The 24,705-nt window shown below is 47.7% G+C and overlaps 1 protein-coding gene across 1 annotated transcript; it reads right to left on the bottom strand.

Annotated features, from left to right (window-relative positions):
- Window positions 1-471: 471 nt before the first annotated feature.
- On the bottom strand, window positions 472-23,341 carry LOC129716283 (acetylserotonin O-methyltransferase-like). The gene is made up of 8 exons (XM_055666155.1): window positions 23,111-23,341; window positions 22,458-22,466; window positions 20,789-20,918; window positions 17,655-17,723; window positions 14,930-15,048; window positions 11,250-11,390; window positions 5,597-5,719; window positions 472-1,082 (listed from the first exon to the last, which is right to left on the bottom strand). Exons 1-8 carry the CDS (start codon window positions 23,274-23,276, stop codon window positions 871-873), a joined length of 969 nt encoding a protein of 322 aa, XP_055522130.1. The 5' UTR covers window positions 23,277-23,341; the 3' UTR covers window positions 472-870.
- Between the last annotated feature and the right edge of the window lie 1,364 nt (window positions 23,342-24,705).

The following is a 24,705-nucleotide window of genomic DNA, read 5'->3' on the forward strand; positions in this document are numbered from 1 at the left end:
CGGTCTCAACCCGGGACTGCGAGCTCCTCGATGTTGAAATCCGCAGGCCACAGTTGGACCATGGATCCCAGGCAAATGATCGCAGGCTCCTAGATAAGTCACCAGCCCCGCGGTGGGGTTCAACGCCAGTCTCGAGCAACTCCTCCTGCTCCATGATGTTAGGCTGCAGAGTGACCGGAGATACGATCCAGAAAACAATCGCATCTCCGGCAAGGTATGAGAGAGTTTCCCCTCCCCCCTCCCCCCACACCCCACCCCCCCACATAAAACAAACCAGAGAACATTTACACAAACTTTTAAAACACAGGAAAAATAACAAAAAAAAGACGAAAAAAACAGACAGACTGTTGGCGAGGCTGCCAATCGTATGGCTCCCCTGCTGGTAAGTTTCGGGTCGAGACACTAAGTTTAATTTTGTTTAGAGATACAGTGTAGTAACAGGCCAGTCGGCCCACCGAACGCACACGGAGAGTTGTGAGTCTGTGGAATTCTCTGCCTCGGAGGGCGGTGGAGGCCGGTTCTCTGGATGCTTTCAAGAGAGAGCTAGATAGGGCTCTTAAAAATAGCAGAGTCAGGGGATATGGGGAGGAGGCAGGAACGGGGTACTGATTGGGGATGATCAGCCATGATCACATTGAATGGCGGTGCTGGCTCAAAGGGCCGAATGGCCTATTCCTGCACCTATTGTCTATTGTCTATTGTCGATGTAAGCGTCTGAAGAACGGTCTCGACCTGAAATATCTCTACAGCTATGCTGCCCGACCCACTGAGTTATCTATCATCGGTGGGCTGGAGTGCCTGTTTCCATGCTGTGTCCTCAAAACTAAAGTAAATTAATATGTCGAGGAAGCCTGGTCAATAGACGGCAGCTCATTTTCTGCCCAAAATGGCATCGTAAATTTTCCCCGTCCTCTGGACTTGCACATCCGTGAATCCGGCCAGCTCCAGTAGGTTGGCATACTCTGAGGCCATTCGTTCCTTGCCCTCTGTCTGTACTAGCATATTGAGAGAGTACAGCTGAGCGGTGAGGGGGCCTCTTCGATCTTCATTCAATAAGGCTTCAATCAGGAGTACTCCACCACCTAATTAGAAGCAGCAAAGGATAGAGCCATGAGCTTTGTATTAGCTTATTTATTCCATCAATATTCTATTCTATTGAAGCGTTGGGAACCCGGGTTCGATCCCAACTATGGGTGCTGTCTGTACAGAGTTTGTACGGTCTCCCCGTGACCTGCATGGGCTTTCGCCGAGATCTTCGAATTCAATACAATTCAATTCAATTTATTTGTCATTTGGACCCCTTGAGGTCCAAACGAAATGATGTTTCTGCAGCCATACATTACAAACAAATAGACCCAAGACACAACATAATTTACATAAACATCCATCACATTGCTGTGATGGAAGGCCAAAAAAACTTATCTCTCCACTGCACTCCCCCCCCCCCCCCCCCGATGTCAGAGTCAAAGTCAAAACCCCCGGCTGGCGATGGCGATTGTCCCGCGGCCATTAAAGCCACACCGGGTGATGCGAGGTCGCACACCGGGTCTTGATGTTGGAGCACCCGGCGTGCGCTCACAGAGTCCCGCGGCCATTCCAAGCCGCGCGGGGCGGTGCTGTAAGGCCCCGCTCCAGGAGCTCTTCGACCCCGCAACTCGGGCGGGAGAAGTCGCCTTTGCGGGAGCCCTGAAAAGCGGTCTCCCTCCAGGGACCCGCGGGCTCCCGGTGCCGACGTCCGCCAGACCCGCAGTTGCAGCCTCCGAATCTCCGGAGGTCGGGCCGCAGCAGCAGCAGCAGCAGCAGCGCTCCACCACCGCTCCACCCGCTCCGGGCTCGGCCAGCTCCGCGACGGTGAGGTGAGTCGTCGGCACCAGAGTCCCCGGTCTTCTCCTGTTGGAGGCCGCTCCTCGTTGCAGCCCCAACGACAACGGAGACCCGACAAACAAAAGGTCGGGTCTCCCGTGCAGGGAGAGATTAAAAGTTACCCCCTCTCTCCCACCCCCACCCCCCCACACACACACACCCCAACAAAAAATAACAAAAACTACATAGAAACATAGACAAAAAATAATAAAAACGCAGACGGGCTGCAGAGGCCGCTGCTGACGAGAGTCGCGCCGACTACCGTGAAGTCCTTAAACTTCCCACACTCCAAAGATGAGCAGGTTTGTTAAAAATGTAAACATTGTCCCTCGTGTGTGATAGTGTTAGTGTGCGGGGATCGCTGGTCGATGCAGACTCGGTGGGCCGAGGGACCTGTTCCGCGCTGTATCACTAAACTAAACTAAACTATTCCATTCTTGTCGACCGCTAATTACTCCTGAACCCAAAGACATTCAATAACATTACACAAGACACATCTCTCCATGGAAGATAGACATAAAATGCCGGAGTAACTCAGCGGGTCAGGCAGCATCTCTAGAGCAATGGAATGGAATAGGTGACGTATCGGGTTGAGACTGAAGAAGGGTCTTGAGATAGGATCGTGAGTAAATGGCTGAACAGGCAATAGATTCTTCTCACCTATTCCTTGTCAACGTAGGTTTACAAGGTTAATTCCCGGGATGGCGGGACTGTCATATGCTGAGAGAATGGAGCAGCTGGGCTTGTACATTCTGGAGTTTAGAAGGATGAGAGGGTATCTCATTGAAACATATAAGATTGTTAAGAGCTTGGATACACGAGATGCAGGAAACATGTTCCCGATGTTGGGGGAGTCCCGAACCAGGGGCCACACAGTTTAAGAATAAGGAGTAAGCCATTTAGAACGGAGATGAGGAAACACTTTTTCTCACAGAGAGAGGTGAGTCTGTGGGATTCTCTGCCTCAGAGGGCGGTGGAGGTCGGTTCTCTGGATGCTTTCAAGAGAGAGCTAGGTGGGGCTCTTAACGATAGTGGAGTCAGGGGATATGGGGAGAAGGCAGGAACAGGATACTGATTGGGCATGATCAGCCATGTTCATATTGAATGGCGGTGCTGGCTTAAAGGGCCGAGTGGCCTACTCCTGCACCTATTGTCTATTGTCTATATTAGAAATGCTGCCTCACACGCTGAGTTACTCTTGCATTTTATGTCTATCTTTGGTGTAAACCAGCATCTAAAGTTCCTTCCTACACTCTGTAGCAAATGGAATTGAAATGTCCTGTTCTCAAGGCAAACACAAAAAGCTAAAGTAACTTAGCGGTTCAGGCAACATCTCTAGAGAAAAAGAATAGGTCGATAGAATCTATTTAAGAAGGAACTGCAGATGCTGGAAAAATCGAAGGTAGGCGATAATGCTGGAGAAACTCAGCGGGTGAGGCAGCATCTATGGAGCGTTAACATTGGTGAAACCAAGCGCAGCCTTGGCGATCGCCCAACACCTCCGCTCAGTTCGCAATAATAATAATAATGGATGGGATTTATACAGCGCCTTTCTAGATACTCAAGGCGCTTTACATCGCATTATTCATTCACTCCTCAGTCACACTCGGTGGCGGTGAGCTACTTCTGTAGCCACAGCTGCCCTGGGGCAGACTGACGGAGGCGTGGCTGCTAATCTGCGCCTCCGACCACCACCAATCACTCACACACATTCACACACATTCACACGCAGGCAAAGGTGGGTGAAGTGTCTTGCCCAAGGACACAACGACAGTATGCACTCCAAGTGGGATTCGAACCGGCTACCTTCCGGTCGCCAGCCGAACACTTAGCCCATTGCGCCACCTGTTGACCAGCACTTCAACTCCCCCTCCCATTCCGAATCCGACCTTTCTGTCCTGGGTCTCCTCCATGGCCAGAGCGAGTCCCACCGCAAATTGGAGCAGCACCTCATATTTTGCTTGGGTAGTTTACACCCCAGCGGTATGAACATTGACCTTTTCAATTACAGGTAGTCCTTGCTTTCTCCCTCCTTCCCCTCCCCTTCCCAGCTCTCCCACAGCCCACTGTCTCCGCCTCTTCCTTTCTTTTTCTCGCCCGTCCCACATTAGTCTGAAGAAGGGCCTTGATCGGAAACGTTGCCTATTCCTTCGCTCCATAGGTGCTGCCTCACCCACTGAGTTTCTCCAGTATTTTTGTCTAGAGGTGAATAGATTCTAGGTTGCTTGTTTAGTCATTTTCTCAAGACCCTTCTTCAATCTCAACCCAAAATAACACCTATTCCTTTCGTCCAAGGATGGGGATGTGGATGGAGATAAGGTCCTCGGGACATTGCTTTTCCCCCAATGGATTAAGCAACTAATTCTCTTCGTCTCTCATGCCCTAGCCACTACTTTCCAAGTAAGATTAGACCTGGAGTTTGAACCTGACACACAAGGGGTGGCACGGTGGCGCAGCGGTAGAGTTGCTGCATTACAGCGCCAGAGACCCAGGATCGATCCTGACTACGGGCGCTATCTGTACAGAATTCATACGTTCTCCCTGTGACCGCATGGGTTTTCTCTGGGTGCTACGGGTTCCTCCCACGTTCCAAAGACGTGCAGGTTTGTAGGTTTGTTGGAAGGAACTGCAAATGCTGGTTTAATCCGTAGATAGACACAAAAAGCTGGACTAACGCACGGGTCAGACAGCATTTCTGGAGAAAAGGTGGCGTTTCAGGTTGAAGGGTCTAACGGTGGGTCATTTGTATCCATCCAGGTTTGTAGGTTAATTGGCTTCTGTAAATTATCCCTCATGTGTTGGATCGAACGAGTGTACGACAGTGTGTAGGATAGAATGAGTGATCTGCAATTCCTCATTACAATGGTCAATACCAGAGATGCTGGCTGACACGCTGAGTTACTCCAGCATTTTGTGTCTATCTAAACTAACCCCGGACCCGACCTTCAACAGTTCCAACAGGCTCACTGCTCCCACGATCTGCCGGAGTTTTTCTGGGCTAGGCAGGGATATCCAATCTCAACAGAGGCATCAAAGATACAGATGGTTCGTTTTCTACTGGAGATAAATTACACATAGGGCGGCATTGTGGCGCAGCGGTAGAGTTGCTGCCTGACAGTGCCAGAGACCACGGGTGCTGTCTTTACGGAGTTTGTACGTTCTCCCCGTGACCTGCGTGGGTTTTCTCCAAGATCTTCGGTTTCCTCCCACACTCCAAAGACGTACAGGTTTGTAACCTAATTAGCTTGGTAGAAATGTAAATTGTCCCTAACTGTCCTTTTACACTCAATTTTATATATTAGGTTATATTTTGATATAAATCTGTGCGTTTTATGCTATTAACTGCTGTTTACTGTTAATTTGTATTTTGTTTAGAACTGTGATTTTATGGAAAGCACTTTGAGTTGCATTCAATTGCATGAAAAGTGCTCTACAAATGGTTATTATTAGTATTATTATTATTATTATAGTGTGTGATGGATAGTGTTACTGTGCGGGGATCGCTGGTCAACGATCCCCGCACTCGATGGGCAGAAGGGCCTGTTTCCGCGCTGTATCTCTAATCTAAACTAGACTACATATAATGTTTTTAAGAAGGATGTCTGAAGAAGGGTTTCGACCCGAAACTTTGCCTATTTCCTTCGCTCCATAGATGCTGCTGCACCCGCTGAGTTTCTCCAGCTTTTTTGTGTACCTTAGACTACATATAACCCTTTACCTGGGGAACACCCACCTGGTTTACAAGCTTTGTGGACTTTGGTGAGCAGCTCCACGCATTTATCCTGAGACCAGTCATGAACTATTCTAGCCAGAATGTAGAGGTCCGCTTCAGGGATGGGATCTTTGAAGAAGTCTCCTGTATTTGGAGAGAACATGGCATTAACATAAAATGTACAACATGGAACGTAGACCTTTAATCCGAGATGGCGTCCAAGCAAGGCCAGTCTCCACGTGGATCTGCAAGCGCTCATTACAACCGCTACACTCTTTTAAACCTCTAGTCATGGAGTCACAGTCATTCAATGTCCTTCGGCCCAACTTGCCCACATGTCCCAGCTACACTAGTCCCACCTGCCCGCGTTTGGCCCATATCCCTCCCAATGTGTCCTATCCATGTACCTGTCCAGATGTTTCTTAAACTCCGCGATTGTCCCAGCCTCAACCACATCCTCTGGCAGCTTGTTCCATACACCCATCACCCTTTGTGTGAAAATGTTACCCCTCAGATGCCCGTTAAATTTTTTTCCCCTTCACCTTAAACCTGTGTCCTCTGGTCCTCGATTCATCTACTCCGGCCAAGAGACTCTGTGCATCTACTCCAACAGCAACTATCCTACGCACTGGATGATTCGATTGTGATCATAGAAACATGGAAAATAGGTGCAGGAGTAGGCCATTCGTCCCTTCGAACCTGCACCGCCATTCAATATGATCATGGCTGATCATCCAACTCAATATCCTGTACCTGCCTTCTCTCCATATCCCCTGATACCTTTAGCCACAAGGGCCACATCTAACTCCCTCTTAAATATAGCCAATGAACTGGTCTCAACTACCTTCTGAAACAGGTGAATTGATCATGGGGAACAAGGGAATTTTTCGAAGATGTAACTAGTAGAGTGGATAAGGGAGAACCAGTGGATGTGGTGTATCTGGACTTCCAGAAGGCTTTTGACAAGGTCCCACATAAGAGATTAGTATACAAAATTAAAGCACACGGTATTGGGGGTTCAGTATTGATGTGGATAGAGAACTGGCTGGCAGACAGGAAGCAAAGAGTAGGAATAAACGGGTCCTTTTCACAATGGCAGGCAGTGACTAGTGGGGTACCGCAAGGCTCAGTGCTGGGACCCCAGCTATTTACGATATATATTAATGATTTGGGTGAAAGAATTGAATGCAACATCTCCAAGTTTGTGGATGACACGAAGCTGGGGGCAGTGTTAGCTGTGAGGAGGATGCTAGGAGGCTGCAAGATGACTTGGATAGACTGGGTGAGTGGGCAAATGCATGGCAGATGCAGTATAATGTGGATGAATGTGAGGTTATCCACTTTGGTGGCAAAAATAGGAAAGTAGACTAGTAGTACAAAGGTTCACCAGACTGATTCCTGGGATGGCAGGACTTTCATATGAAGAAAGACTGGATAGACTCGGCTTGTACTCGCTAGAATTTAGAAGATTGAGGGGGGATCTTATAGAAACTTACAAAGTTCTTAAGGGGTTGGACAGGCTAGATGCAGGAAGATTGTTCCCGATGTTGGGGAAGTCCAGAACAAGGGGTCACAGTTTAAGGATAAGGGAGAAATCTTTTAGGACCGAGATGAGAAAAACATTTTTCACACAGAGAGTGGTTAATCTGTGGAATTCTCTGCCACAGAAGGTATTTGAGGCCAGTTCATTGGCTATATTTAAGAGGGAGTTAGATGTGGCCCTTGTGGCTAAAGGGATCAGGGGGTATGGAGAGAAGGCAGGGATGGGATACTGAGTTGGATGATCAGCCATGATCATATTGACTGGCGGTGCAGGCTCGAAGGGCTGAATGGCCTACTCCTGCACCTATTGTCTATGTTTCTATGTTTCTCTCCCCACCTTCCACTCCCCAAATATGTGAGGTAAATTACAGATTACATCTAGCTTAGTTTAGTTCAGAGATACAGCACGGAAACAGACCCTTCGGCCCACCGGGTACGTGCCGCCCAGCGATCCCCGCACACTAACAGCACCCTACACTGACTAGGGACTTTTTTTACATTTACCAAGCCAATTAGCCTACAAACCTGTACGTCTTTGGAATGTGGGAGGAAACCGAAGACCTCGGAGAAAACCCACGCAGGTCACGGGGAGAACGTACAAACTCCATAGTCTCCGGCGCTGCGTTCGCTGTAAGGCAGCAACTCTACCGCTGCGCCACCGTGACCGCCCAAATCACTTTTTAATGAAAATAAATTTTCGAAGAACATGCTTTCCAGTTGCAATGCAGCAAACTCCATGCGATGCAGCAAACTCCATGCAATGCAGTAAACTCCATCCAATGCAGCAAACTCCATCCAATGCAGCAAACTCCATCCAATGCAGCAAACTCCATCCAATGCAGCAAACTCCATCCAATGCAGCAAACTCAATGCAATGCAGCAAACTCCATCCAATGCAGCAAACTCCATGCAATGCAGCAAACTCCATCCAATGCAGCAAACTCCATCCAATGCAGCAAACTCCATCCAATGCAGCAAACTCCATCCAATGCAGCAAACTCCATCCAATGCAGCAAACTCCATCCAATGCAGCAAACTCCATCCAATGCAGCAAACTCCATCCAATGCAGCAAACTCCATCCAATGCAGCAAACTCCATCCAATGCAGCAAACTCCATCCAATGCAGCAAACTCCATCCAATGCAGCAAACTCCATCCAATGCAGCAAACTCCATCCAATGCAGCAAACTCAATGCAATGCAGCAAACTCCATCCAATGCAGCAAACTCCGTGCAATGCAGCAAACTCCATCCAATGCAGCAAACTCAATGCAATGCAGCAAACTCCATCCAATGCAGCAAACTCCGTGCAATGCAGCAAACTCCATCCAATGCAGCAAACTCCATCCAATGCAGCAAACTCCATCCAATGCAGCAAACTCCATCCAATGCAGCAAACTCCATCCAATGCAGCAAACTCAATGCAATGCAGCAAACTCCATCCAATGCAGCAAACTCCATCCAATGCAGCAAACTCCATCCAATGCAGCAAACTCCATCAATGCAGTAAACTCCATCAATGCAGTAAACTCCATGCAATGCAGCAAACTCCGTGCAGTGCAGCAAACTCCATGCGATGCAGTTAAAACATGGAGCGTTGACTGTAGGCCTTAATTAATGTAATAATGAATCTCCAAAAGAGCATTTTCAAGCTCCATGTAGGAGCAATGTGACACATGATATCTGGTGTGTGTCGTGCCTGAGGGGAACAGATGAATTAGGATTTATGGCTTCGAAAGGTTTCCCTCACCTGCAGTTTTCTCACCATATGTCAGGTAGTGCTCTGGACGAATCGACAGAGATCGACGATGGTGATGGGAGAGTCCACTATCTTTGCTTTATAGACAATAGACAATAGACAACAGGTGCAAGAGTAGGCCATTTAACCCTTCGAGCCAGCACCATCTTTCAATGTGTTCATGGCTGATCATCCGCAATCAGTACCCCGTTCCTGCCTTCTCTCCATATCCCCTGACTCCACTATCTTTAAGAACTCTATCTAACTTTCTTGAAAGCATCCAGAGAAATGGCCTCCACTGCCTTCTGAGGCAGAGAATTCCACAAATTCACAACTCTCTGGGAGAATGTTTTTTTCCTCATCTCCGTTCTAAATGGCCAACCCCTTATTCTTAAACTGTGGTCCTTGGTTCTGGACTCCCCCAACATCGAGAACATGTTTCCTGCCTCTTGGATGTTTCAATAAGAATCCCTCTCATCCTTCTAAATTCCAGTGTATACAAGCCCAGTCGCTCCATTCTTTCAACATATCACAGACCCGCCATCCCGGGAATTAACCTTGTGAACCTACGCTGCACTCTCTCAACAGCAAGGATGTCCTTCCTCAAATTTGGAGACCAAAACTGCACACAATACTCCAGGTGCAATCTCACTACGGCACTGTACACCTGCAGAAGTTTGCTCCTATACTCAACCCCTCTGGTTATGAAGGCCAACATGCCATTAGATAGACACAAAATGCTGGAGTAACTCTGCGGGACAGGCAGCATCTCTGGAGAGAAGGAATGGGTGACGTTTCGGGATGAGACCTTTCCCCAGTATTCAACACGCTGGCCAATGTGGGCCAGGGTGGTCTTCAATATCCTGTCCACCTGTGTCACCACCTACATGGGACTATACTCCCTGGATCTCTCAGATCTACAGGGATTGTTGGGTTAATTGGACTGTAAATGGCCCCTAGTGCATCGGGGGTGGATGTAAAAGTGAAATGACACGAACTAGTGTGGACGGGCGATCGATGATGGTCGGTGCGAACCCGGTGGGCCAAAGGGCTGAGCTACTCCACCCTTTTGTGTCTATCTTCGATGTAAACCAGCATTGGCAGCACCTTCCGGCGCACTTTGCTTTTGAGTGACATCGGTCAAGGGCCTGTCCCACTTGGGCGTCATTTGCGCGTAATTTACGTGACATCATTGGGTGAGCATTATGCGTGATGACATAGGCAGTAACGGGCGGCCACGTGGGGCGTCGCAGCATTTTGTGACGTACAAAATCTCTGCGCGCCATCTGCATGACTAGGTGGACAAGACTAGGTGGAGATAGAACCTAGAGCAAGAACAGGCTGAAGAAGAGTCTCATTCCAAAACGACACCCAATCCTTCTATCCAGAGAAGCTGCCTGTCTCGCTGAGTTACTACGGCATTTCGTGTCTATCTACAAGAACAGCCCCTTTGGCCCATATATATGTGGCAAACATAATGCCGAGAACATCTCCTATCATCCTGCACTTAATCCATATCCCTCAATTCACTGCATATCGATATGTCGATCCAAAAGTCCCTTAAATGCCACTATCGTATCTGCCTCTACAACCAGACCTGGCAGCTCATTCTAGACCCTCTGTGTAAATACATTTCTCCCCATCTCCTAGTCCTAGAGGTCATGGAAGGCCAAGCACCAAATGCTGGTAAATTGGATTAGCATGGGTACTGCATAGCATGGACTTGGTGACCATAGAACATAGAACACTTCCTTTAAACTTTGCCTGCTTCACCATACCGCTACGCTAAAGGGTCTGTTTCTGTTCTGTGTGACAGACCCCCTGAATCTACGAGTGTCACTGTCAAATAGGTAGACAAAAGTGCTGGAGAAACTCAGCGGATGCAGCAGCATCTATGGAGCGAAGGGAAATAGGCAGCGTTTCGGGCCAAAACCCTTCTTCAGACTGATGTAGGGTGGGGGTGGGGTGGTGGGGAGAAGAGGGCTGAGGGAGAGCTGAGAAGGGGAGGAGACAGCAAGGGCTACTGGAAATTGGAGAAGTCAATGTCCATGCCGCTAGGGTGAAGATTGCCCAAGCGGAATCATGCCGCTGAGTTTATCCTGCACTTTTGTCTCCATAGATGCTGCTGCACCCACTGAGTTTCTCCAGCACTTTTGTCTACCTTCGATTTTCCAGCATTTGCAGGTAGAAGGTCAACTATATAGACTTTGAGTGTAGGAAGGAGCTGCAAATGCTGGTTTACACTGAAGATAGACACAAAATGATGGAGCAACTGAGCGGGCCAAGCAACATCTCTGGAGAGAACGAATGGGTGACACTTCGGGGGCGAGACCCTTCTTCACTATGGACTTCAAAGTCCTTTGGCCATTGAGTTGTTCTGGTGGCCCGAGTTAACCTTCATGAAATAGAATCCGCTTTTCATCTTGGGGCACAAAGTGTTTTCTTGCCATCTCCAGAACTTTGGGGAGATCGTAGATAGTTACTCGTGAATGTGGATATGCAGAGACACATTCTTTCGCTATTGCACCACTGCATCCTGAGAAACAATGGAAAAAGTATACATTTAATTAAAAATAAATCCAGTTAACTTCCACATCGTAGAGCACAAGTTGACTCCCACAACTACAGGGTTGTATAGAGTGGATGTGGAGAGGATGGTTCCACTAGTGGGAGAATCTAGGACCAGAGGTCTCAGCCTCGGAATTAAAAGACGTTCTTTTAGGAAAGAGTTGAGGAGAAAGTTCTATAGTCAGTGAGTGGTGAATCTTTGGAATTTTTTGCCACAGAAGGCGGTGGAGGCCAAGTCAGTTAATATTTTTCAGGAAGAGATAGATAGATTCTTGATTAGTCCAGGTGTCAGAGGTTATGGGGAGAGGGCAGGAGAATGGGGTTGGGAGGGAGAGATTTATAAGCCATGATTGAATGGCGGAGTAGACGTGATGGGCCGAATGGCCTAATTCTACTCCTATTCATTGATGACCTAATGATCCGTTGGTACGACAACGGGCCTTTATGGCCAATTTAAGACTAAATCGGACTTGAAGATTGTAGGATTGTTGTACATGGAGACTCTTGTGTACTGACTCAGTGTGGTCTTCTATCTTAGACTCTAATACTTGGTATGATTGTGTGTAATGTACAGAAGGTTTGTCACTGAACTTTATGCAAAAAATGAATTTTACTGCACTTAACTGGCGGGGCTGTCATATGCTGAGAGAATGGAGCTGCTGGGCTTGTACACTCTGGAGTTTAGAAGGATGAGAGGGGATCTCATTGAAACCTCTAAGATTATTAAGGGTTTGGACACGCCAGAGGCAGGAAACATGTTCCCGATGTTGGGGGAGTCCAGAACCAGGGGCCACACAGTTTAAGAATAAGGGGTATGCCTTTTAGAACGGAGATGAGGAAATACTTTTTCACACAGAGAGTTGTGAGTGTGTGGAATTCTCTGCCTCAGAGGGCGGGTGGAGGCCGGTTCTCTGGATACTTTCAAGAGAGAGCTAGATAGGGCTCTTAAAAATAGTGGAGTCAAGGGATATGGGGAGAAGGCAGGAACGGGGTACTGATTGGGGATGATCAGCCATGATCATATTAAATGGCGGTGCTGGCTCGAAGGGCCGACTGGCTTACTCCTGCACCTATTGTCTATTGTCTATTGTCTATTAAGTGCACGTAGCTATAAAGTATATTTAAACTTTAGACTTTAGACTTTGGAGAAACAGCGCAGAAACAGGCCCTTCGGCCCACCGCCTTTGTTCCGTGTACACCAACACTATTCTACACACTAGGGATGATTCGTCTTTAGAATGTGGGAAAGAAACTGGATCAGCCGGAGAAAGCCCACGCGGTCACGGGGAGAACGCATGAACTATACACAGACAGCACCCGTAGTTAGGATTGAACCCTGGTCTCTTGCACCGTACGGAACGCTCAGAGGAAACCCACGGTCAAGGGGGAGAACGTACAAACTCCGTGCAGACAGCATCCATGGTCCGGATCGAACCCGGGTGCCTGGCGCTGTAAGGCAGCAACTCTGCCGCTGCGCCACCGTGCCGCCCTAAGGATTTTGTGTCCTTTTTAGATTTTAAAATAATATTTTGTCGTATTTCTCCAATTAAATTCTTCAAGCAAACATATTTGGGAAAAGGCACATGTGCTACTTATTAATCACTGGGGTCGTACAGCGGTAGAGTTGCTGCTTTACAGCACCAGAGACCCGGGCTCAATCCTGACTATAGGTGCTTGTCTGTACGGAGTTTATACCCGGAGTTTAAGTGGCGGCAGCAGCGGCTCGCCTGCAGTCCGTTTGGTGGAGGGGGGGGGGTTGAAACGGGGTTTGCTGTCTCTCCCTTTGGGGGAATGCGACTTTTTTGTCGTATCCCCCTTCTCTGCCTCCGTCTGCGCTGAGGCCTCATGGCGGAGCTGGCGACCTCGAGACTCCGGAGGCAGAGCCTGCCAGGACTTGCCCTGGGCTCGCTCCCGTGAGGGCAGTCCGGCTTGGGGCTGGAACGGCGCTCCCATGAAGGGCTGTGACGCTCCCGTGAGGGCGGCATGGCGCGTGGCTGAAGAGACTCCACGCCATGAAGAGACTCTCCCGTGAGGGGCTGTGGCGTTCCCGTCGGAGCGACCCAGCTCGAGGGTGGAACGGTACTCACGTGAGGGCGATCCGGTCCGGTGGCTGGGACGACGTTCTGGCGGCGGTGGCCTGAGTCCTGGGTTCAGCCGCGCGCCAGCAGCTGCGTCCGCTGGACTGGAGGGCGGCAGCTTCGACCACCCCGGGCCGCGGTGTTTGAACCGGCCCGTTTGCGGGGTTCGGTGAGCTGCGGGACTGTTTGTACCATCGCCCGGTGGGGAATCGCCTCAGCGCAGAGGGAGAAGAGGAGGGAAGAGACTGCAGCACTAAGATTTTTGCCTCCACCACAGTGAGGAGGTGTTTGGAGGATACATTGTGGTGGATGTTAATTTGTGTTTATTGTTGTTATTATTGTATTATTGTATGTATGACTGCAGGCACGAAATTTCGTTCAGACCGTAAGGTCAGAATGACAATAAAGGTAATTCTAATCTATTCTATACGTTCTCTCCCCGTGACCTGCGCGGGTTTTCTCCGAGATCTCCGGTTTCCTCCCATACGCCAAAGACGTACGGGTTTGTAGGTTAATAGAAACATAGAAACATAGAAAATAGGTACAGGAGTAGGCCATTCGACCCTTCGAGCCTGCACCGCCATTCAATATGATCATGGCTGATCATCTAACTTAGTATCCCGTACCTGCCTTCTCTCCATACCCCCTGATCCCTTTAGCCACAAGGGCCACATCTAACTCCTTCTTAAATATAGCCAATGAACTGGCCTCAACTACCGTCTGTGGCAGAGAGTTCCACAGATTCACTCACTCTCTGTGTGAAAAATGTTTTCCTCATCTTGGTCCTAAAAGACTTCCCCCTTATCCTCAAACTGTGACCCCTTGTCCTGGACTTCCCCAACATCAGGAACAATCTTCCTGCATCTAGCCTGTCCAACCCCTTAAGAATTTTGTATGGTATTAATTGGCCTGGTGTAAATGTATGTGTGTGTGTAGGGCAGTGTTAAGGGCCGGTCCCACGAGCATGCGACTGCATGCGGCAAAGCACGACCAAACCGGTAGCGGGGGCCGTGCGGGGGCCGCGCGGAGGTCGGGTGATCCCGTACGAGTTGACGGGAAGTTCGAGCGAAGTCCGCGGGAAGTTCGCGCTAGGTGTACGCCCATCGAGGCGGTGCGTACGGCCTCAATGTGACTGCGGGCCGGCAGCCCGTTGCTGCACAGAATTTTTGAGCAGTGTCCGTTTTTCGGAGCCCCGCGCGATGTCGGGACCAGCTCCGCACAACTCGATACGACTCCGGCGCTCGAAGTGGGACCGGCCCCGCGAGGCCGTACGGCTCAAGCGACCACGTTAGGTCGCGCTTGCCACGTGTAGTCGCATGCTCGTGGGACAGGCCCTTTAGTGTGTTGGGATCGCTGGTCGGTGCGGAGACGGTGGGCCGAGGGGCCTGTTTCCGCGCGGTGCCTCGAAAAGAAACTAAACTAAACTTACCTCCAAGATCGAAGATGTTTGTAAAAGCCGACAGATCAAAGGCTGTGACCACGTCCTTTCCACAGATGTTCCACGTCGAGTTCATCAGCTGCATAAATCTCAGCATTTCCTCCTCAGACCTGTTGTGGCATGGAATTAATTTACTGACGAGATGTCACAGGAAGAATAACGCTACTCACCGGCAGCTATTCTACTTATTATTATTTTAATAGCAATTTTAATTAACCCACTTAAACTATATTGCCAACAGCTGTGTTAAAATTACAGACCAGGAAACTGTCTGGGAATGGAGTTGACAAGCACCCATACAGAAATACATCAGGATCTCTGAACTAGAGAGCTCTTACGGCACGGAGAGAGGCCATTTGACCTACCGAGTTTAAGCATCCTGTCATAAATTCATAAGTGATAGGAGCAGAATTAGGCCATTCGGCCCATCAAGTATTCCACCATTCAATCATAGCTGATCTTTCTCTCCCGCCTAACCCCATTCTCCTGCCTTCTCCCCATATCCCCAGACACCCTCTACTAACCAAGATTCTATCTGTCTTAAAAATATCCATTCACTTGGCCTCCACAGCCTTCTATGGCAATGAATTCCACAGATTCACCACCCTCTGACTAAAGAAATTCCTCCTCGTCTCCTTCCTAAAGGAATGCCCTTTAATTCAGAGGCTATGACCTCTGGTCCTCGATTCTCGCACTAGTGGAAACATCCTTTCCACACCCACTCTATCCAGGCCTTTCCCTAGTCAGTAAGTTTCAATGAGGTGTCCCCTCATCCTTCTAAACTCCAGCGAGTACAGGCCCAGTGCCGTCAAATGCTCATCATCTGTTAACCAACTCATTCCTATCAGTAACATATTTCCCATAGCATCTCTCCCAAGTGTGTGTCTCATCGCCCCTTGAACATACTAGATTGTTACTACCATCTATGTGGGCAATGAGTTCCAAATCTTAATCACTCTATGTTTTGCCTAACATCCCTCTTGTGTATTTTGCCCGGAGTTTTTAAAAGAGTTCTTCCTGATCTTTGAATTACCCCCACTAAAGGAAAGCCTTCCTTTCTTTCTACCGAGCAATAGTCCAAGGCGGCACGCCACACCCCCATCCTTTTTTGCTCCAACGGAGAAAACAAATCTTTCATCATTGTTCGACTTCTGCCAAGGGAAGCAGGTTCCTTCACCCTCGTTCCGATGGACTACGCAGTTCTTGGACCCACAAATACCTCCTTCCATCGAACGTGATCAAGAAGGCTCATCAGCGTCTCTTCTTCCTGAGGAGACTGAGAAGGTCCATCTGTCTCCTTCAGATTCCTGGTGAACTTCTAACGCTGAAGCCATCGAGAGCATCCTTTACAACTGCATCACAGTATAGGTATGGCAACACTGCTCTGTCTCCAACCGGAAGGCATTGCAGAGGGTGGTGAAAATTGCCCAACGCATCACCGGTTCCTCGCTCCCCTCCATTGAGTCTGTCCAAAGCAAGCGCTGTCTGCGGAGGGCGCTCAGCATCGCCAAGGACTGTTCTCACCCCACCCATGGACTGTTTACCCTCCTACCCTCCGGGAGGCGCTACAGGTCTCTCCGTTGCCGAACCAGCAGGTCGAGGAACAGCTTCTTCCCGGTGGCTGTCACTCTACTCAACAACGTACCTCGGTGACTGCCAATCACCACCCCCCCCCCCGGACACTTATTATTATTTATTCAAATCATTTGCTATGTCGCTCTTCAAGGGAGATGCTAAATGCATTTCGTTGTCTCTGTACTGTACACTGACAATGACAATTAAAATTGAATCTGAATCTGAATCTGAGTCGTTTTTAACTATTTGCCAAATTTTCCCGCTTTTTTGCTCCAAAGAAAACAATCCTTCATCATTGTTCGACTTCTGTCGAGTAGAAGCAACACTTCACCCTCGTTAGACCTCATTTTGACTACTCAGTTGCAGCATGGGACCCATACACAAATAAAAACATTTCTTCCATCGAACGTGTCCAAAGACAGGCAGCTCGATTTGTTACTAACACCTCTGAGAGAGAGAACCGAATGTCACCAAACTTCTGAATTCTCTGGGGTGGAACCGTCTCCAAGACAGACGTGAAGCTCACCATTTGACCTGTTTTTACAAAATGTTAAATGGTCAGCTCGACATAGATGACAAGACCTACACCAAACCCAAACCAATTAGGAGCAGACGAGGGCATTCGATCCAATTTGTGATCCCAGCTACAAAAGACAGATGTATACAGCAATTTGTTCTTCCCACGCACAATTAAAGCGTGGGATAATCTCCACCCTACTATAGTTACCTAACCAGATGCAACTAAATTTAAAGTAGCTCTTTCTTCCCAATAACCCTTTCTGGTTTATGCCCTCCCTTCACCACCTCCAGTTTAAATTCCATTTGGAATATTTTGGCGGATCAAGGACCAAGAATCCTAGCTTCTCTATTCTCACCTCGAGGTCAATCAGGGTCCTGCTGCAATTTTTCACAACCATCTTCACTATCTCCAAAACCATTCACTTTTGTATCATTGGCAAACTTGCCAATCTTGCCTTGCACATTGGCAATTTGTATGGCCATGTATATGGGGTCAATGGAAGGGAGGTTGGTTTGTCCGTTGGTCTGGGATGCAGCCACAATTCTTAATGTTTGAGATGAGCTACTTTGAAACTCATTGTTCAAGGACTCTAGAGAATAGCACAGCATTGTAATTACTTACTTGTAGATAGCTTCAAAGATTTCATCAGATGAAACACCAAATGCCCGCAAATATTGGCTTTTCCCTTCCCTGAAACAGAATATTGAAAGATAAATTCTCACTGAAACGAGTGATCAATACTTCTAATAAGCATTTTCACAAACTAAAAATATTTAGGTTCTTTGGCTGAAATCCAAGTTCCATTCCTTTCTCTATCTTGCTCAACGCTCATGTATAAACCATCAGACACAAGACACTATCTACGCCATTGCATCCATGCCGGCTTACTGGTGGAGTACTTCAATCATTATATGGAGGAGCACATGCTGGTTTCTACTGAAGATCGACACAAAATGTTGGCACCACCTAGCGGGCCAGGCAGCATCCCTGGAGACAAGGGATAGGTGGTGTTTCGGGGTCTGAACCTTTCTTCAGACTGGGTGCAGTCTGATGAAAGATGCAGTCTGAAGAAGGGTTTCCGATCGGACCAGAGGCAAGGATCAAACGCAGGAGATTGGAGTTGAGAGATGCAGCGCGGCACGGTGGCGCAGCAGTAGAGTTGCCGTCTTACTGCGTCAGAGACCCGGGTTCAATCCTGATTACGGGTACTTTGCACATTCTTCCCTGTGACCTGCGTGGGCTTTCCGGGTGCTCCAGTTTATTCCTGTACTCATAGAAACATAGAAACATAGAAATTAGGTGCAGGAGTAGGCCATTCGGCCCTTCGAGCCTGCACCGCCATTCAATATGATCATGGCTGATCATCCAACTCAGTATCCTGTACCTGCCTTCTCTCCATACCCCCTGATCCCTTTAGCCACAAGGGCCACATCTAACTCCCTCTGAAATATAGCCAATGAACTGTGGCCTCAACTACCTTCTGTGGCAGAGAATTCCACAGATTCACCACTCTCTGTATAAAAAATGATTTTCTCATCTCGGTTTTAAAGGATTTCCCCCTTAACCTTAAACTGTGACCCCTTGTTCTGGACTTCCCCAACATCGGGAATAATCTTCCTGCATCTAGCCTGTCCATTGTAGGTTGCTTTTGCTTTTCTCCAGAGATGCTGCCTGACCCGCTGAGTTACTCCAGCTTTTTGTTTCTGTCTTTGGTTTAAATTAGCATCTGCAGTTCCTGCCTACACAGGATTGTAGGTGGCCCCATAGCAGAAGCTTCCACGTCGCGGGGCTGGAAACTGGAAGTATCCCGAGCTAATTCCGATACCACCATCATCTACTCTGCATCAAGTCTATCTCTGCCTCAGAGGGGGGTGGAGGCAGGTTCTCTGGATGCTTTCAAGAGAGAGCTAGATAGGGCTCTTAAAGATAGCGGAGTCAGGGGATATGGGGAGAAGGCAGGAACGGGGTACTGATTGTGGATGATCAGCCATGATCACATTGAATGGCGGTGCTGGCTCGAAGGCACGAATGGCCTACTCCTGCACCTATTGTCTATTGTCTATTGTCTATTGCAACAAGTGATGGCTCCCACAGATTGTCGCCGGAAGCTTGCGTACTTTTCAGAACGGACGATGACAGCGAGGTCAACATTTGAAACATGGAAGATGGACACGAATGAAGAAGGATAGAAACATAGAAACATAGAAATTAGGTGCAGGAGTAGGCCATTCGGCCCTTCGAGCATGCACTGCCATTCAATATGATCATGGCTGATCATCCAACTCAGTATCCCACACCTGCCTTCTCTCCATACCCTCTGATCCCCTTAGCCACAAGGGCCACATCTAACTCCCTCTTAAATATAGCCAATGAACTGGCCTCGACTACCCTCTGCGGCAGAAAGTTCCAGAGATTCACCACTCTCTGTGTGAAAAAGGTTCTTCTCATCTCGGTTTTAAAGGATTTCCCCCTTATCCTTAAACTGTGTGACCCCTTGTCCTGGACTTCCCCAACATCGGGAGCAATCTTCCTGCATCTAGCCTGTCCAACTTCTTAAGAATTTTGTAAGTTTCTATAAGATCCCCTCTCAATCTCCTAAATTCTAGAGAGTATAAACCAAGTCTATCCAGTCTTTCTTCATAAGACATAGAAATTAGGTGCAGGAGTAGGCCATTCGGCCCTTCGAGCCTGCACCGCCATCCCAGGAATCAGTCTGGTGAACCTTCTCTGCACTCCCTCTATGGCAATAATGTCCTTCCTCAGATTTGGAGACCAAAACTGTACGCAATACTCCAGGTGTGGTCTCACCAAGACCCTGTACAACTGCAGTAGAACCTCCCTGCTCCTATACTCAAATCCTTTTGCTATGAAAGCTAACATACCATTCGCTTTGTAAGGTAATATAGGACAGTGCCGGTGTACGTGGTGATCGCTGGCTGGCATGGCAGGAAGCGCCTGTTTCCGCGCTGTATCTCTAAAGTCTAATGGTGACAGCCCCAACTCTGACCCAACTACAATGAGATCATGAGGTCATAAGCAATAGGAATAGAATTAGGCCATTTGGCCCATCAAGTCTACTCCACCATTCAATCATGGCTGATCTATCTCTCCCTCCTAACTCCATTCTCCTGCCTTCTCCCCATAACCCCCGACACCCGTACTAATCAAGAATCTATCTATCTCTGCCTTAAAAATATCCACTGACTTGGCCTCCACAGCCTTCCGTGGCAAAGAAATTCCACAGATTCACCACCCTCTGGCTAAACAGATGTTTGTAATGGATTTCAAACATTTAAAATACAAACATCCTGAACAAGCCTGACTGTGAACTGTATCTCCTGCATATTCAACGATCATTTGAAATTCACCTTGTCTTAATGCACCTTGATATATATGTTCATAAATCTGTTGTCAGAGCAGAATTAGGTCATTCGGCCCATCCGACATTGAATCATGACTGATCTATCTCTCCCTCTCAACCCCATTCTCCTGCCTTCTCCCCATGACCCCTGACACCCGCACTTATCAAGTCTATCTCCACCTTAGAAATATCCATTGACTTGGTCTCCACACCCTTCTTTGGCAATGAATTCCACAGATTCACCACCCTCCGACTAAAGAAATTCCTCCTCATCTCCTTTATAAAGGTACGTCCTTTCATTCTTAGGCTGTGGCCTCTGGTCCTAGACGCTCCCACTGAACTCTACCGCAGTAGAAAAGTTAGCAACAAAACAAAAAACCCACGGCGTTCTTACCTGATGGCATCAGTCACATAGGAAAAACAATGGTAGATGGTTTGTGAGTAGTATGCAATTGAATGATGCAATGTCTTGGGACTTGTCTTGGTCAGGTAGACTCTGGATAAATCTGTATTACTGTACAAGGCTGCACATGAAAGAAAATATAATCAATGCTTTGACTGGTTATCATCAGGTCATAAATGATAGGAGCAGAATTAGGCCATTCGGCCCGCCAAAATTAAGCCATCAAGTCTACCCCGCCACTAAATCAGGGCTGATCTATCTCTCCCGCTTAACCCCATTCTCCTGTCTTCTCCCCGTAACCACCGACACCGTACTAATCAAGAATCTATCTATCTCTACCTTAAATATATCCACAATGACTTCTGTAGCAAAGGAAAGATGTTATGTCAAAGGAAAAACTTGAATCGCTTTTCCATTCACAAGAGGAAGAGGACTGGACTTCGCTGCCTTCCCTCACAGTGGGAACCATTGTGGGGGGATGTTTTTATGTTTTATGTTAAATTCATCGTTAATGTTGTGTCTTATTTTTATTGGTCTGCTGCAAATGGCAACTCAAATTTCACTACACCAATTGGTGTATGTGACAAATAAATGTCCTTTGTCCTTTATTCAGTAAATTCCCAACATACAAATCCCAACATTTAGGAAACAGATAGACAGGTACATGGATAGGACAAGTTTGGAGGGATATGGACCAAACGCGGGCAGGTGGGACTAGTGTAGCCGGGACATGTTGGCCGGTGTGGGCAAGTCGGGCTGAAGGGCCTGTTTCCGCACTGTAACACTCCATGACTCTACGACAATGCACTGTAGATGCCAATTATTTTCACAATCAGACTTCCTTGGGTCAACATATGAAGTACCGGAGATAGGCACAAATAAAGCTGGAGTACTCAGCTGGTTAGGCAGCATCTCTGGAGAAAAGTAGTAGGTGACGTTTCGGGTTGAGACCCTTCTTCAGAGGAAAATGCGCAGAATATGCCAAAATTATACACGGTAATTTTTGTATGCACAATGTAGATTTCTTCATGTGATTCCAAGTTTAGTTTACTTTAGAGATAGAGAGTGAAAACAGGCCCTTCGGCCCACCGCGTCTGTGCTGACCAGCGATCATCTATGCACTACTTCTATCCTACACACACTAGGGGCAATTCACAGAAGCCAATTAAGCTACGAACCTGCACATCTTTGGAGTGTGGGAGAAAACAGGGGCACCCGGAGAAAACCCACGCGGGTCACGGGGAGGACGATGTACAAACTGCGTACAGACAGCACCTGAGGTCAGGATCGAACCAGGATCATTGGCGCTGTAATGCAGCAGCTCTGCCAGCTTTGATCTGAGCTCAGAGCATGATTCATGAGAAAATTGGCATCTCAGAAGTTTCGGGAGTAGAGGTACGTTTAATTGTCTTAGGGTATTTTTTTAATTGGATATGCTAATATATTTGCACAAAATATTTGTGCTTCTTTAGCAAAGAAGTGAATCCGTTTATTAACTCAGATAGAGTGTCAGCATTAAATTAGCACGGGGCCAAATGTTAATGAGGATGTTAATGTGTGGACTTTAAATGATGTGTATAGGGAGGACTGGGGCAGCACGGTGGCTCAGCGGTAGAGTTGCTCCTTACAGCAGCAGAGACCCGGGTTCGATCCTGACTACGGGTGTTGTCTGTACAGAGTTAGTATGTTCTCATCCTTCACCTGCATGGGTTTTCGCTGGGAGCTCCGGTTTCCCCCCATACTCCAAAGACGTACAGTTTTGTAGGTTAATTGGCCGGTAAAATGGTGACATTGTTTAAGAATAAGGGGTAGGCCGTTTAGAATGGAGATGAGGGAAAACTTTTTCACCCAGGGAGTTGTGAATCTGTGGAATTATCTGCCTCAGAAGGCAGTGGAGGCCGATTCTCTGGATGCTTTCAAGAGAGAGTTAGATAGAGCTTTTAGAGGTAGCGGAGTCAAGGGATATGGGGAGAAGGCAGGAACGGGGTACTGATTGTGGATGATCAGCCATGATCACAGTGAATGGCGGTGCTGGCTCGAAGGGCCGAATGGCCTACTCCTGCGCTCACTGTCTATTGTCCTTATTGTGTATCGGATAGTGTTAGTTTGCGGGGATCGCTGGTCGGTGTGGACTCGGTGGGCCGAAGGGCCTGTTTCCGCTCGCTGTTTCTCTAAGACTAAAACGGAACGTAAAAGAAATACAAAGGGCTTGGTTAACCTAAATAAAACATCATGGGGTCCTTGCAAACCCCAATTTCCCTCCGCGTTCTGGGATTGACAACTAAGAAACATCCACAAGTTGAGTACCTTCACCTTGATGCTCCCTGACCTCGAGCAGCTGCAGTCCAACGCATGCAGAGAGTAGTCTTTCCATGCCATCAGCACTGGTACCAAGGCGCTCCGCAACGGCACTGGAGGAGAGTGGACCAGCACCCTCCTGAAGGACATCAAACACTCCCAATTCACAGGCAGCAAACATTGTCTGTAACCAGATTCATATCATGCTTCACATTAGTCATACTAGGCTTTACAATAGATAATAGACAACAGGTGCAGGAGCAGGCCATTCGGCCCTTTGAGCCAGCACCGCCATTCAATGTGATCATGGCAGATCATCCACAATCCGTTCCTACCTTCTCCCCATAACGTTGCCTATTTCCTTCACTCCATAGATGCTGTTGCACCCGCTGAGTTTCTCCAGCTTTTTTTGTGTGTGTACCTTCACTTGACTCTGCTATCTTTAAGAGCTCGATCTAACTTTCTCTTGAAACCATCCAGAGAATTGGCCTCCAAAGGCTGGAGTAACTCAGCGGGACAGGCAGCATCTCTGGAGGGAAGGAATGGGTGACGTTTCGGGTCGAGACCCTTCTTCTTCTTTAGGCTTGATTGTAAACATGTATTGTCTTTCTGGTTAGCATGCAGAGGCTTTTCACTGTACCTCAGTACACGTGACTAAAAAACTGCACTCTCCCCCCCCGATGTCAGAGTCAAGTCAAGTCAAACTCATAGAGTCATAACAGCATGTAAACAGTGGAGTGGCAGATTAAAGAAATCATTCCCTCTAGCCCAGGGGTGGGGAACCTGTGGCCTTAAGGCCACATGCGGCCTTCTAGGCCATTAAGTGCGGCCTTTTGAAGGAATCCAAATTTAGTAGAACAAATCCTTTTATCTTTATTCAAGAACGGAACTGCAGATGCTTTTAAAAGGGTTCTAAGAGTAAACCTAGCAATTATAGACCTGTTAGTTTGACTTCAGTGGTGGGCAAATTAATGGAAAAGATACTTAGAGATAATATATATAAGCATCTGGATAAACAGGGTCTGATAGGAACAGTCAACATGGATTTGTGCCTGGAAGGTCATGTTTGACTAATCTTCTTGAATTTTTTTAAGAGGTTACTAGGGAAATTGACGAGGGTAAAGCAGTGGATGTTGTCTATATGGACTTTAGTAAGGCCTTTGACAAGGTTTCAGCATGGAAGGTTGGTTTAAGAAGGTTCAATTGTTGGGTATTAATGGTGGAATAGCAAGATGGATTAACAGTGGCTTGAATGGGAGATTGCCATGAGAGTAATGGTGGATGGCTGTTTGTCAGGCTTGGAGGTAGTGTGACTAGTGGGCGGGTGCCACACGGGATCGTGTTGGGTCCACTGTTGTTTGTCCATGTACATCAAATTATCTGGATGATGGGGTGGTAAATTGGAATTAGTAAGTATGCAGATCGACTAAGATAGGTTTAGTTGTTGATAATGAATTAGATTTTCAAAGTCTACAGAGAGAGTTAGGCCAGTTGGAAGAGTGGGTGAAGATGTAGATTGTAGTTAATGTATTAAGTGGAGGTGATACATTGGCAGGACAAAATCAAAATAGGTGAACGTACCTGGGAAGATTGGTAGGGGAGTTGGCGGA

This window comes from Leucoraja erinacea, unplaced genomic scaffold (assembly GCF_028641065.1).
Source record: "Leucoraja erinacea ecotype New England unplaced genomic scaffold, Leri_hhj_1 Leri_201S, whole genome shotgun sequence".
NCBI classification, from domain to species: Eukaryota; Metazoa; Chordata; class Chondrichthyes; order Rajiformes; family Rajidae; genus Leucoraja; species Leucoraja erinaceus.